A 13,971-nucleotide genomic window follows, 5' to 3' on the forward strand; every position below is an offset into this window, starting at 1 on the left:
GTGAGTGTTAGGGTTTTGCCTGCCTTCTAGTCTGTTGTTCTGTGTCTCTTCCAAGTATTTGCATCTCTTCTCTCTCTCTCTCTCTGTGTCTCTTGCTGGGTAATTGCCACCTTGTTTTCCATGAATCTTAGATCTCCAAGCAACAAGCAGCCAGTAGCTAGCAGCAGCCACCAGCCTACAGCCTATCGTCTCGTATAATCAAAATGTGCATGTAAATACATATCTACATATGTGAGAAATTTTAATTACACAGCCATTATCGTGTATATATGTATGTATATAAAAAGATATATCTCTCGTTGTTACAGACAGTGAGAGACTGAGAGAGGGAGAGATTAATGAAAAGGAGAGAATGTCATGAGAAATGAGTTACTTGGAAAATGTTGCACAGCTTTTGTTGTTGCTGCTGCTCTAGTTTTTTGTTTTGTTTTGTTTTGTTTTCAGATAAACTTGCAACAAGAGGAGAGCTGCTGCATAGTTTGTTGTACATGCAACGGAAATGCAACACATTTTTATGGCCACAGCGCAAAGCAGGGAGGAAGAGAGAGAGAGAGATGAAAAGCGAAACTCTGGGGAGAGTCAGTCAGGCAGCAGGCAGGCAGTCAGGCCTCTGGATAAGGCTCGGCCCGAGGTCTATTTATAGAGCGAGAGGCAGCTTTATCCAATTGGGGTTCTGGACGCTGACCATGTCCGGTCTTAGTTGCAGTCTTTAGTGCATTGGTTAGTGGTTAGTCTTTAGTATTTAGTCACCAATGCAGTTGACAGCAGCAGCAGCCCCAGCCGCCTCAGCAGCCCATCCAGCCAAGCGAAAAACCGAAGCGAAGCCCATGGCCATAGGAATTGGCCATGGTTCTGCCTCATGCTGTGGCTTTGGCTTGGACATCGACTTACATAGTTGTTGTAGTCGTCTTGGCCTGGCTCAAAGTAGTTCAACCTGTTCGGTGGCTTTGGCTTTGTCCAGAAGAATGTGGCTGCAAAATTTATAGCTCTTTTTGCTTTCAACTTTACTCTACCTCAACGACTTGCCCCAACCCCAACAACTTCTATGTTCCATCAGCAGCATCTCAGCTTTCATGCCTCCAATTTGCAGCACAAGATTTACGCAAAATGTTGCTGGAAAGCGCTAAAGAAGTCACATAAGAAACAACCAGAAACAGGCAGGGAATTACCTGCAAGTGAGTTCTCCCCCCCGGGCAAAAGTCTTTCGGTTTGTTGGAGGATTATAGAAAAAAGTGAGTGAAAGAAAATGCGTTGATCCATTTTGGCACACATTTCGGTCTGTCAGTTAGCATTTAGTCAGGCATTTCATTCAGCCAGTCATTCATTCAACCAAACACTCACTCTGGTCTCTGTCAGCCTTTTGTTTTTGTTTGCTTTGAGCGACATCTTGCCATTGCTCTCTCGCTGTCTCTCTGTGGGATTCTCCAGTGCCTTTGCCAGTTCTCAATTAAGTTTAATGAGCACATGAGCATTTTCATAATTGGAGCAAATTAACTTGAATGGCGCTTCAAGAAAAATAAAACAGAAACAGCGCGAGAGATGCTGCCACTGCTTGCTTTTTCCACTTTATTTAGATCACTTTTGGTACATGGCAGATTCCCCCGGAAGTGTTTGTCTGCCTCGATCTTTGGGTCTTAAGTCTTCTTTTTTGACTGAAACCAAGACTTGACTTCCCTCTTCTGTTCTGTGGCTCTGCTGTACCGCACCTAATGAACCGCAATTGTCGACTGTTTAGCGCTCCGGGCCAGCTGGGTGTGGGCCCCAACTCTGTGCTTCTGTCACGTTTTGAGGTTACTTGGACAGCGGGAAATCAGCAGCCAAAGATTGAATACTCGTATCGCGGGAATGAACACAAAATAACAATAAAGAAAAGTGCAAGAAATTGTAGATCTATGGATGCTGTTGCACACATGTTTCTGGAAATTCTTGGCTTATCTTCTGTCTATTCCTCTCTGCATTTGCATCTGCATCTCCCACTCCCTCTTCGTGTGGCTATTGGGGTGGGGAAGACCACTTAACTGCTGGCTGAAAGAGTTGGTCAATTAGTTCGTTTCTGGCTTTCAACATGAGCTGCCTGTTCGGTTATTTGAATGCAACAACGACGACGGCACGCAGCCTCAACTGCGGCTCTAAGGCGGCTGTGGGATCCAGCATTTGTTGGGACCGAGATCCCTGGCAACGGCTCGAGGAATTTCGGGTGAGTGTTGGTTGCCACAGCAACAGCCAGCAACAACAAGAATGGCTGGAACCGCCGCAGGTGGCTAACTGTCTCTGTCTGTCTGTCTGTCTGTCTGTCTGTCTGTCTGTCTGTCCGGGCAGCAACCAGTTTGCAATTAAATGTCGCCGTTTAAATGTGATTTGATTCTTTGCATAACCAAATGCATTGGCCATTGGGTTTGCGATTGGATCTCATGATTGGTTCTGCAAGGAGTGCGGACCGGATGGGAATCCACAATCGAATGAGTGTGTGTGCGTGGCAAATAGTCGTAGTTGATCTATTAATCAAGTGAGATTCCTGTAAAGAAAAGCTTTAGCTTAACAATTTGCATGGCAGTGCATATAGTTTTTAACGATATTTATGGATAGATTTGCAAGTGATTCTGTGATGGTTATAAGACTCTTTACCATCAAATTAGTTACTAATCTTAGCTGCAAAGTTATTGATACTTTGCATAACTCAATTTTGAATAGTTTATTTATAGATTTGCTTGTAGATTGCCTTAAGCGCTCTTCGTTAGAGTGGAGTTAGAAGATTTTCAAAGTGAAGAATGTTAGTTAAATAACCAAAAATTTCGTGAAGAATTTGTGGCTGGAGGGCAGCACATTTCATGCGTGTTTTGCGTCCAACTCTAATGACCTCTTGGAGGCTCCACATGCTGGACCAACCGCTGTTTATGGACTGCTTCTCGCTGCTGCTTCTTGCTGTTTGCCGGTGGGGGATACGGGGCTGCCGCTTACTGTTGGGCTACTGCTTGCTGCGTGCATTGCTTACGGCTGCTTACTGCTTGCCGCTGTCTGCGCTGTCTTCACTGCTTTCCCATATGCGGTCTGTTGCCTCTCTTCTGGCTTCTGTTGCTGCTGCTGCTGCTGGTACCGCTGCTGCTGCTCGCTGCGTTGAAAGTTAAAGTTCAAGCCAACACGAGATGTTGCTTAACTATTTTTATGATTACAACTTTGCGGTGACTCTATGCTAACGGTTTCACACACGCTAACTAGACAGCAAAAAAAAATGTACATCTCTTATTTTTTTTGGCCTCATGTTTTATGCTTCCTGTTGTATGCCGCCACACCGCCAAGTGCGGCATTATCATGCCTGTATCTATCTACGTACATAATCGTGAGTTTCTGGCCAAGATCACACAGCTTCCCTCCAGCCATGGTTCTCGGTTCTCGTTTCACTGTTGCGCTGTTGCGCTGTTGATTTTCCACATTCTGTGTAATGTAACTGTGCAAATGCATTGCCACCAGCCAGCCAGTGGCTGTGATTTATTCATTTATTCATTCTTTTGCATGATTGCATATTTACATGTGTAATTATCAAGTTTCTGAAGCTTGACGGCAATTTGTTAGCTGATTATATAGACACACGATTATTGCTTTAGGTATCCACCATATCCGACTTGTTTTCCATGAATCGAAAGTGTTTTATTTACAGTGCCGTCCCTTCTGTACTTTGATCTAATTGGATACACAGAAAGAAAAGGGAAAACTATGTACTTTTGATGATGTTTGACCCACTTTAAACCCTTTGTAAATCGATTTACAAGTGCGAACGGTGTCGGAGAGGGAAGAGAGGATACAAAATAGAAACTAGAAAAGTTATTTAATCAATAAAAAACGAAAGAAGAGCCACAGCGACGGCACCCATGGGTTAATGTGCTAATTTTGGTATTTCGTTTCTCCCCCTTGCTGTTTCAATAGCGATTTGCGGTGCAAAGGCAAAGTGAGTGATAAAGAAGAGAAATGGCAGAGACAACATGTAAATATAGATTCAGAGAAGCGAATGAGAGTGTGGGGGTGGGAGTCAGCAATGAGGCGGAAAATCGTTACAGCAAATTAACTGAGAAAAGCAGCAACAAGCTGCTTACAAAAATAGCCACGAGGGGGAAAGGGAGCGCAGGGGAAAACAGGTCAGGAGTGGCTACTTAGGCTCCGCTTTTCCTCGAGCCATTGTCTTCCATTTGGCTTTTCCCTTTGAGGTTTCTGCAGCAAATCAAATGGAATTGCTGCTGAAAACAATTTCCATGTTTGGAAAAGCTGTGGAAATGGCATGTAAAGCAGTCTCTTGGAATGAATGTGGAAAGGTTGAGAGTGCCCCAAATGTAGAATGACAGTTGGGCGAATGATTTAGCATGTGGAGGGGTCAATGTACTGTAAACGGTAGACCGGTAGGAAGGGGGTGGGGAGTAACACATTTACAGCTACAAGTACGAGCATGCACTTACATTTCTGCTGTTCATCATGCTGGGAGTATGACATTCTCCTTCATAGATCAAACACAAACAAAGGCGCCGCCAAAACGTTGTCATGCAAAAAACAAGGCACACACACACACACCCAAGTGGGTGCTGGTGCACAGCGGAAGCTACATGCATGCTTTGGCACTGTTACGGGTTGCATGTTGCAAGCAAACAAGCGCGGGGCAATGTCAATTTGCGTCAGCCCAAGGGCCCCGACCATCGAACATTGTCATCATCCAAATGTCAAATGGGTGCAGCAGCAGCAGCAACAACAAAAGCAAACGCGTGATGACGGGCACTGTCGATACAGTCATGTCCATAAGTTTTTCATCCATGTGTGTGTGGATGTGTCTGTGTGCATGTTTTCCACTGCTTCCACACTGCTTCTCTCTACCCGCTGCACTGCTTATCAGCTGCATTGCGCTGTTGCTGTTGCTGCTGTTCTTGTTTGCGTGCCACGTCCGTTGCAGATAAAAAAAACGCGTGCTGCTTGACTTCCACTGAGAGAGAGAGGAGGAGGAGAGCGGTTGCACCCCCGTTCCCCTGTAGAACTGACTCCATGGAATCCACTGCAACATGCACTGCCACAAATATGCAATAGAATTTCATAAAAGGAGATTCTCTTGCCATGAGCAAGATTCATTAGGATAGGAATGTGCTCACAAACAAGTATTCCATGAATAAACATGACTACCCATAAGGAAAGTGAATGCAGAGAGGCAGGGAATGACTTTCATGGCTAGCCAGAGGGAAAGAAATCCCTAAAACTTATTCATAAAACCGTTTTTAAGTGCAACTTTTTCCAGTGTAAACGCTCTGCTGAGCCGCTGTCTAAGCCACCACCCCAATTGCCTATGGCTTCGAAAACAAACCACACAAAGCCACAAACCCACTCTCGAGTGGTAACAAAATCGTTGCCCCAGCACCAGACCCACAACCACCCCGCCTTCAGTGCACCGTGCACCGTGCACCTGTTACCCAGTTATAGCCGTTGGCTCTCTGTAGCTGTAGCTCTCGTCGGTTAGTCGGTCGTTCAAACTGGGTCTCTCACCTAATCATTGAATACCAAAAACCCAGAAAACACACACAAAACAAAAGCCAAAGCCAAAAGGAAGCCAACGTTTCTGGTCGAGTGCTCTCCTCCGGGGGGCAGATAGACAGACACACAGACAGACAGGCAGACAGACAGTTAGCAATTGTAATGCAAACAGGAATCCATATTGTGCCACCGATCGCTGCCAGGGGCTGTGCCAGACAGACGTCAACGCTTTCTGCGTCAATTGACACCCTCTTCGGGAGTTGCAGTTTGCCCCGAGAGCCAAGAGTTACAGTTGCAGTTGCAGTTACAGTTGAAGTTCCATGAGGTAGTCATTACATAAAGACCATTGACAGGGCACCACAGATTGCAGATTTCCCTCCTGTGCCGCTGTACCAACGATTGTGCAACAGCCCAACCAGCATCGATACGGAACCCCAAATGCGGTTGCACTTTTCAATTAGATAAATGAAGGATCGCCATAGAAATCTTTAGGGTTTTCTGTGGTGTAAATACTTGCATTAGCCGCCAGAAACTTTCCTTCAAGAGTCAATACGATCAATCATTCAATCTTTACACGATTGATTATCACACAGAGTGCTGACAGCATTTATTCCATGAAGACAGGGCGCATGCCCGTCCCCGTTCTACTTTCCCTTTGGATTCTTTCGTTGATCAAATGTCACGAGCCCATGAAAACGAATCGAAACGAATCCAATACACGATTAAATTAAATGGAAAACCTACAAAAGAAACAATGCGAAGCAATGCAATCGAATGGAATGGAATGAACAAATGCGTTTAATCAATCGGATCAGTGTTCAATCTTGACCCACTGAGCAGTGCCCGTGCCCGTGTCCGTGCCCGTGCCCTGAGCAAATGGGTGCTGCCAGCATTCCACACTCTGCCACACATTCTGCCACGCATTCCGGCATTGATTGCCGGTCGGTCCCTTCAATAAAGAAAACAAACCTCAACAGCAATCGACAATCACGATGACAATGTTCAATCGAATTTAACACTTTTTCTGTTTTTTCTCCTCCTCCAGCAATTTGTTAATTTCTTTATTGATTTTTATTGTCATTTGTTTTTCCATGTTTTTTGTATATTTTTTCTCGATTCTTACGATGGCTGCCTGTTACATTTTGTTGATTGCATTTGACTGACGGTTAAGTTGTGTGTCTCCCAGTGAAAGTCCATCCATCCATCCAGCCCGACTGGAATCGGGATTGGATATTTCTGTGTCTCTTTCTTTTCTGCTAATAAACTTTTGTGACATCTGATGCCCCCGCCAGATGATGCCTCAATGCCCGCTGCTGGTGTGAGCAAACTTTCGCCATGATTTATTGGCCAGCTTGTTAGTTGGGAGACTCTTCATTATGGCCAGCTTTTTTGGACATTGCCACATTAATCTCTGCGGCAGCGGCAGCGGCAGCATCTGCAAATAAATATTATTTAAATGCCAGTTTTCAGAAATATTTGTCGTCTTTGGCGAGTCATTAACCTGAACGAAAGACCCTCCTCAAGTGCCACATGCTTGCGGCTCTTACTCCTACTCTGCTCCGCGATCTTCAAGATCTGTCAAGCCCTTGCCTCATGCCACACACACACACGCACTCATGCTCGCATCGCATACTTAGTGTCTGCCTCAATTCGGTTTTTATTTCATTCCTTATATGCCCAGATCCAATCATTCGCTCGTTCGCTCGTTCGCTTTGTGATCTGATCTCTCGAGGCGGTCAAGGTCAGCGGAATGCGATCCGATTGGCAAAAATAACCTTCGAGAGTTGTCGACTGTCCGTCCATCAATGTCTCAGTCCAGTCTCAGTCGTCGTCGCATTTGGTGGGGAATCATTTGGAATGAGCGACAGCCGCGCAGCATAATTGCGAAATGGAATCCATTCTAATCAATAAATGGAGCCCAGCATTCCTTTCTCACCTCATAACCAATCGATTGCCAGGGGAAACAACAGCATAACTATTATCTTAATCAATGCATTTTGAACGATTTTAAATCTGTATAAACTATTTATATAAATCAATGGCGCTAATGGCTGCTGAATGGCGGACGCAGACAAACGGCAAACAATTTGCCATTCCATTTAATCAGACAACATGGAAAAACTAGCACAGGCACAGCACAGCACACACAATGCACAGCACTGCCCCACCATTCATTGATTGGAAAACACACACAGCATTTTCCCACTAGCGGCGAGGATATTGCGCAAGCGCAGCCCCAGACCCGAACAGTCGATGTGAAAAGTAAATTAATTTGATTCGAAGCGAGTTGGATGGAAAGGCACTACACTCCACTCTGTCCCTGTTGTCGCTGCAAGGAACGTATTCCATTCGATTATGCAAGCAAGAAATGGGTTTAGGCCAGCGGCAAGTGACAGTTGGATGGATGTTTATAGGCCAAGATGCAGGACTGCATGCACACCCACATGATCTTATAGCCAACGCCCTCCTCCAGCTGCTGCTGCAATCCTCTCTCTATTGACACTCTGCAACACACAAACAGAAATGCTTTTCCATTTGTGGAGCCGCACCTTGAGGCGGGTGAAAGTTTTACCCCGTCCATCCCGCTCCCCGCTGTGGGGTGTGACGCAATGCCACGACATAAAAGCGAATTAAAAAATCAACTGAAATTCTACAAACGCATTTGAAATGAAATTGTTTTAATGTTTAATTAATTTCACGATCATTGACAAAATTGAGTGAAAATCGAATGCCTGGCACAACGTTGCCAAATTTCACTGCTGCAACCTTGTTCACGTCGGTAAAGCAGCACAGAAATTAATATAATCGTTTCGCATAAAACATTGAAACAAAATTACATACATATAGAAATTTTGCAATGCCACGGAAGAAGCGCAGAAATAACCAAAAAACAGAAAACGTAAATTTCCAACAACAATTTAACGCTCATTTAAGCCGCAACCGAATTGTGTCTCGGAACTGGGTTTCATTATGTAATTGATGTTAATTTTTTGACAGACGATGTGGAGGAGGTAGCGGTGCGGGGGCGGAGGCGATGGATGAGTCGGAGGGTCGTCCAGGGTACAGTGACTTTTGTCTCGCTCGCTGAATGAACTTCACATGCAAATTGGCAAACTCTTCTATGGCTTTTCTATGCATGTGACGGAGGAGGAGGACGGTTTACTTAACATTCAAATCTGCTGTCTGCCACTGCCATCCATCGATGATTGCGTTTGGGGGCGTGATTGGCAGCTAACTCGGCCACACACGGCAGCCTCTTTTGATGTTTGTTTCTTTGCCACTATTTCTGTTGTTGTTGTCTCTTTTGCTGCGTGCGAAAATAAAATCAAAAGTGGAGCGCTGCGCAGCGTAGATTGTTTGTATTGTTGTTAGTCTGTTGTATTGACAAACGGTATGGAAAAGTGTTGCAAATTGCCAACAAAAGAGAGTTATATCATAACTTTTTTTTTGTTTCCCGCTGAGGAGGAAGTGGCTGCTGCCCATATTTGTGTCAGCGGTAAACACTAACGATCCCCTAACGAATGGCCCAGACGCTAATTTAAAACCAAATCACTTCAAATTGTCAACCATATCGCCGCTCTTTATGGCTAATGAGTTAATGGATCGACTTTTAGTGCTCCCCTCTCTCTCTCTCTTTCCATTCACCATGCAATACACAGGCACAGACACGCACGTAATTCCTTCGCTCTCTCAGCAACAACAACAACAACAACCGTTCTTTCGATTGCCCTTCTCTCCTGTTCTTTGCATTTTCTGTTTGCATATTCTGTGTGCATGCGCAGCGCAGCGCAGCGTCTCAATTGTCTTATCTCTTGATCTGCATTTGATCTACGAGCTTTGCTTCTCTCACGCAATGCACAGACTTTCGCTGTTACTTCATTACGCTCTCTCCTGCTTTTGCGCTCTCAGCAACAACAAAACGAATGGCAAATTCTATGCTGCCCGCGTCATCTCTCGCTCCCATGCCTCGCACTCAGCATTGTGTACAGATATTTGCCGATCTTTATCCATAAAATCCATTTGCTGTTTGCTACGCAGTTTCTTTTCCAAGTAATTAAAATATTTAGATTAATTTCGTTGGCTCAATGTCAAAAGGCATTAAGTGGGATTTTTCCCACTCTTCCACTTGAGATATTTCTGATCGACTGTTCTCTAATCCATGCCATGTGCCCATTTCTATTTGCAGGATCAAAATGATAATCTAGCGATACACACAAACAGAGGCATCGATGCGCTGGACAAGTATGCCAATTTTCTGCGTGATCGCGTGGCCATAGAAACGGAATATGCCGGCAAACTAAGGTGAGTTTTAAGCCATTAAAACATTAGAATTTATATCGTAAACTTGTGGGTATTATTTTTTCAGTCTCTAAGGCTAAGGCGTCAGGCGGCGCCTCCATTTATGGCCCCAACAAATAGCCAATTAAACATAAATATTTTGTATTTAGTTTTTTGTGTACGTGGAGGCCTCACCCATTTGTGGCATGCAGCTGCTTGTCAAACATCTCACCGAATTCCAAATATCTCTCTGGCTCTGGGGTCTGGGGTCTCTCTCGGGGGTTTATGGAGTTCTCATTAATGTAAAAATCGTAAAAGAAACAAAAATAAGCGTCGTGCACTCGCTTCATACGAATAAGCACAAGGTCGTCCACTCTGTGGCACTTGTGGAAGTGATTGCAGTGGCCACACGGTACACGGCACACGAGTTCGGTTCCTGAAATCAATTTTCTTGAGGCTTAAAACGTGTCTCTTTGCCTTTGTCTCTCTCCGTGAGACCTTCGTGGAACGGAGAGAGAGAGAGAGAGAGAGAAGCATAAAAATAATCGTAAATATCTAAAAGCTAATTGTGTTCATTGTTTGAGAGCTTGTGTTCCGTTTACCAGCGTCGCATTTCAATTGAAGTTCATGCGATATGCTATGGAAGGAAAATAAAAAGAATATTCGAAAGCCGCACCTCCGTCAGACCATCAGGAATGGTGGGACCAACCCCTTGGGTCGGCTCTAAATTGCACAATTGAGTGACACCCTCGGAAAGTGAAGCCAACATGATCTGACCACGACCTGCCCCACGCAATTGACACGCGACGCAAGCTGCCACACCGTCAGGGAGCGTCGCCAACCCACCCCACCCCACCCCATTGAGTGCCCCCATGGACATGTGGGGGACTTAATGTGATTAGGCTTGAGTTACTCGGACTCTGACAAGCCCCACTCTGGCAATTGCCCAACGAACGAACGAAGGAACGGTGTTGGCGTGGGTCTTCATAATTGTTTAATTTAAGCAAAGATTATATTGCCCAGAGTCGCTGACGTTGTCAAGGTGTTGGGGAGACCACAAGACCGAGGCTGCTATCGGTTTCCCACTGTCTGTCTGCCTGCCTGTCTGTCTGTCCTCTGTCTGGCAGTTCCCACAGTTCCCCCAATGAGTTGGCTTGATGACTGCCACCGCCACCACCGCCAGCGCCACTGCTACCGAAGCTCTCTGCTGGCTGGGAGTGAACTGTGGCCCCTGTTTGATATCGCTGGAAGCTACCGTCTTGACGGCGTTTTAATGACTTTATCATTACGCGTCTCTAAAACTCCAGTTGTGGCTGGAGCTCTGGCGCTTCATATATCTTTATATCTGTATATCAGGCTGTGGGTTTCCCAGCAGCATCTACAATGTGCTGCGATCATCTACCAACTAGACCACAAAGCAGACAGCCGCAGACCCGCAGTGGAAAATGGGTGGAAAAACTCTATTAATATGCGGAGCGCAGAGTGAAATCTCTGGCTCAAGCTCTTGCGTGCGCGATGAAAAGTCTCGTGTTTAATGCAAATGCTCCTCGTCTTCCACTACTTACCTTTGCTATTATATTTTGTATTTATCTTTCTCTCTTTTTGCATAAACAAAGTTTCACTAATGCCATGATTTTGATTTTGATTTCGGTTTTCCTTTTTCATTGCAGGCGCTTAGTGAAAAATTACCAGCCCAAAAAGAAGGAGGAGGAAGACAATGAGTAAGCACCAACAAAAACAATAAAACCATAAGTATACTTAAGTTTAATGCTTGTTAAATGTCATGGGAATTTATCGACAATTTGTTGCATTTTGTTTCGGATTTTGTGCCTTATTTGTGGGCCAAGTCGGATCTCTCAGGCTGCTCTAATTGTGCGTGTCGTAGGGAACAGATTCCCATTCATTCATTCCCATGTGCGTGTGTGTGGTCTGAGAATCTACGTTTTTAATTACATGCCATGCAAATGGCATATGCGAATAGCTGACATCATGACCCGCAAATAGATCTGCTTGGATGTTTGGCTCTGCTCTGCGTGGCATGTGTGTAACATGACAATGAAGCCATAGCCAAGCTGAAGTTGACTTTGGTAATGAAATGCCAAGCGCTTGTGCCTTATTCAGTTGTAAAATTCATAAACTTATCCTCCCAGCCATATATAGAGAGTGCCACAGCGATGACAGACAGACAGACCTACGAACAGAGACACAGAAACAGACACATACGGCAGGGGCGTGGGCGTTCCATGGCGCGTCACAAAGCGCGTGTCCAACTCCGTCAATCTGAGAGCTCCATAAATTGCTACCCCGGCAATGGACTGGCCTGAAGAGTAGCTTGTCAGAGGCGCTAAATGCCGTGGGCAGGGCTCTGAGCTATGAACTGATACTCACATTGGCTCTCTTTATTACAGATTTACATCGATGCAAGCGTTTCGCAATCTGCTCAAGGAAGTGGGCGATCTGGCGGGACAGCGCGAAGTTGTGTCCGAGTCCCTGCAGCTACAGATCATACAGGGTGTGACGCTGCTCTCCAAAACGCTGCGCGATGATCGCAAGGTGAGTGTTGAATGAAATATTATGCCCTGAAATACCCAGATTATAGCTCAAATATCTCCCCACAGAAATGCCTTAGCGATGGTGCAATGCTGCAACAGAACCTCTCCACACAGCTCTCATCGCTGGAGCGGGCCAAGCGGAACTACGAGAAGGCGTACAGGGACTCGGAGAAGGCTGTCGAAAACTACAAGAAGGCCGACATGGATCTCAATCTGAGTCGTGCCGAGGTGGAGCGTTACAAGACCATCATGACATCGAAGATCCAGCAGTCGGACGATGCCAAGAACGAGTACGCCAATCAGCTGCAAAAGACGAACAATCTGCAGCAACAGCACTTCAGCATCCTGCTGCCCGCCGTCTTGAGTCGACTGCAGGAGCTCGACGAGAAGCGCACCCGTGGCATACGCGAGTTCATCATTGGAGCAGCGGAAGTGGAGTCCTCGGTGGCACCCATCATTGCCCGCTGCATGGAGGGGATTGTCAAGGCGGGAGAGTCCATCAACGAGAAGGAAGATTCATTCAAAGTCATAGAAAGGTTTAACCATCAATCAGTCCGCTCCTTTGTGATTGTATGTCTAATCTTTGTTTGTTTTTGCGACAGATACCAATCGGGTTTCACGCCCCCAACGGACATACCCTTCGAGGACTTGTCCAAACTCGATCCGGACAGCTTGCAGGATCACTACAGCAATTCCATGTCGAACCACCTGACGATGCGTGGCACGATGAGTGCCAATAAGATCAAGAAGCGCGTCGGCATCTTCAACATATTCGGCAGCAACAAGGTGAGGGAATCCGTGGCCGATTCTCGTATAGGTTTTATGGTTTATGGCTGTTGTATCCATAGTTTTAGCCTCGTTTCTGCCTGACTCTCTCTCTCTCGATCTGTCTCTCTATCTGTCTGTCGATGGGAGCTTTCAGTTCTGTCCCCCCACACACATGTCCGTTACTTTCAGTGCACCCAAGAGCCTCTTGAGTTGAGTCGCTTCTTCGTGATCTTTTAGTTCTTAAGTTGCCCCATCCACAAGTCGTAGGCCTCTGTTATGGTTTATGCGTGTGCGGTGTGTGTCTCTCTCTTTATAGTTTACTCATCCAGTGTTCTATCTCTTTTCCGTTCTATCTCGAATCGATTACCATTTACCACTTTAATTTCCACCTGGACCATGGTCCTCTGACTGTGTCTCTGCTGTAAGTACCAAGAGTCCAGTCCTACAGGCCGCCTATCCTCGTGTTCGTTTCGTCTCATCCCACCTCACTCACTCTCACTCAAGACTGAATGCCATAAATACTCGCTATACATACATATCCTCCGCCATCTCCCACATTGATTGTCTTCCCCCGTTTGCATATGAATTGCCATTCCAGTCCATGTTTTCCGTCTCTCATTTACTAATGTTTTTGTCTGCCTTTTGTAACCAACGCTTTGCTTTTGAGTTGTTTGTCCCCCTCTACCCTCTACGCCCCCATGTGAAAATTACCCACCAACCAAACAACCGAAAACCGAAAGCTTCTTTGATAACAACACTCTGCAAAAATATTAATTGTATTAACTCTTGATTTCTATTTTTGTTGCCGAATCCCAAATGCTTTTACTCACACACAAAACACACAAACAAAACACAAAACACTCAAATTGCAAAT

The 13,971-nt window shown here is 45.5% G+C and overlaps 1 protein-coding gene across 11 annotated transcripts in view; it reads left to right on the forward strand.

Annotated features, from left to right (window-relative positions):
- Positions 1-13,971, forward strand: part of LOC117893408 (formin-binding protein 1-like) — a 32,529-nt gene that overhangs the window by 14,779 nt on the left and 3,779 nt on the right. For 9 of the 11 annotated variants that reach the window (XM_034800015.1, XM_034800012.1, XM_034800016.1 and 6 more), the window contains exons 3-7: positions 9,686-9,801; positions 11,448-11,498; positions 12,186-12,330; positions 12,396-12,865; positions 12,932-13,115. In XM_034800015.1, the coding sequence (XP_034655906.1) occupies positions 9,686-9,801; positions 11,448-11,498; positions 12,186-12,330; positions 12,396-12,865; positions 12,932-13,115 (966 nt within the window). Of the gene's footprint in view, positions 1-2,039; positions 2,198-9,685; positions 9,802-11,447; positions 11,499-12,185; positions 12,331-12,395; positions 12,866-12,931; positions 13,116-13,971 lie in introns of those variants that run through there. The other 2 variants (XM_034800010.1, XM_034800011.1) reach the window with 1 other exon arrangement.

Source organism: Drosophila subobscura, chromosome J (genome assembly GCF_008121235.1).
Source record: "Drosophila subobscura isolate 14011-0131.10 chromosome J, UCBerk_Dsub_1.0, whole genome shotgun sequence".
Lineage (NCBI taxonomy): Eukaryota > Metazoa > Arthropoda > Insecta > Diptera > Drosophilidae > Drosophila > Drosophila subobscura.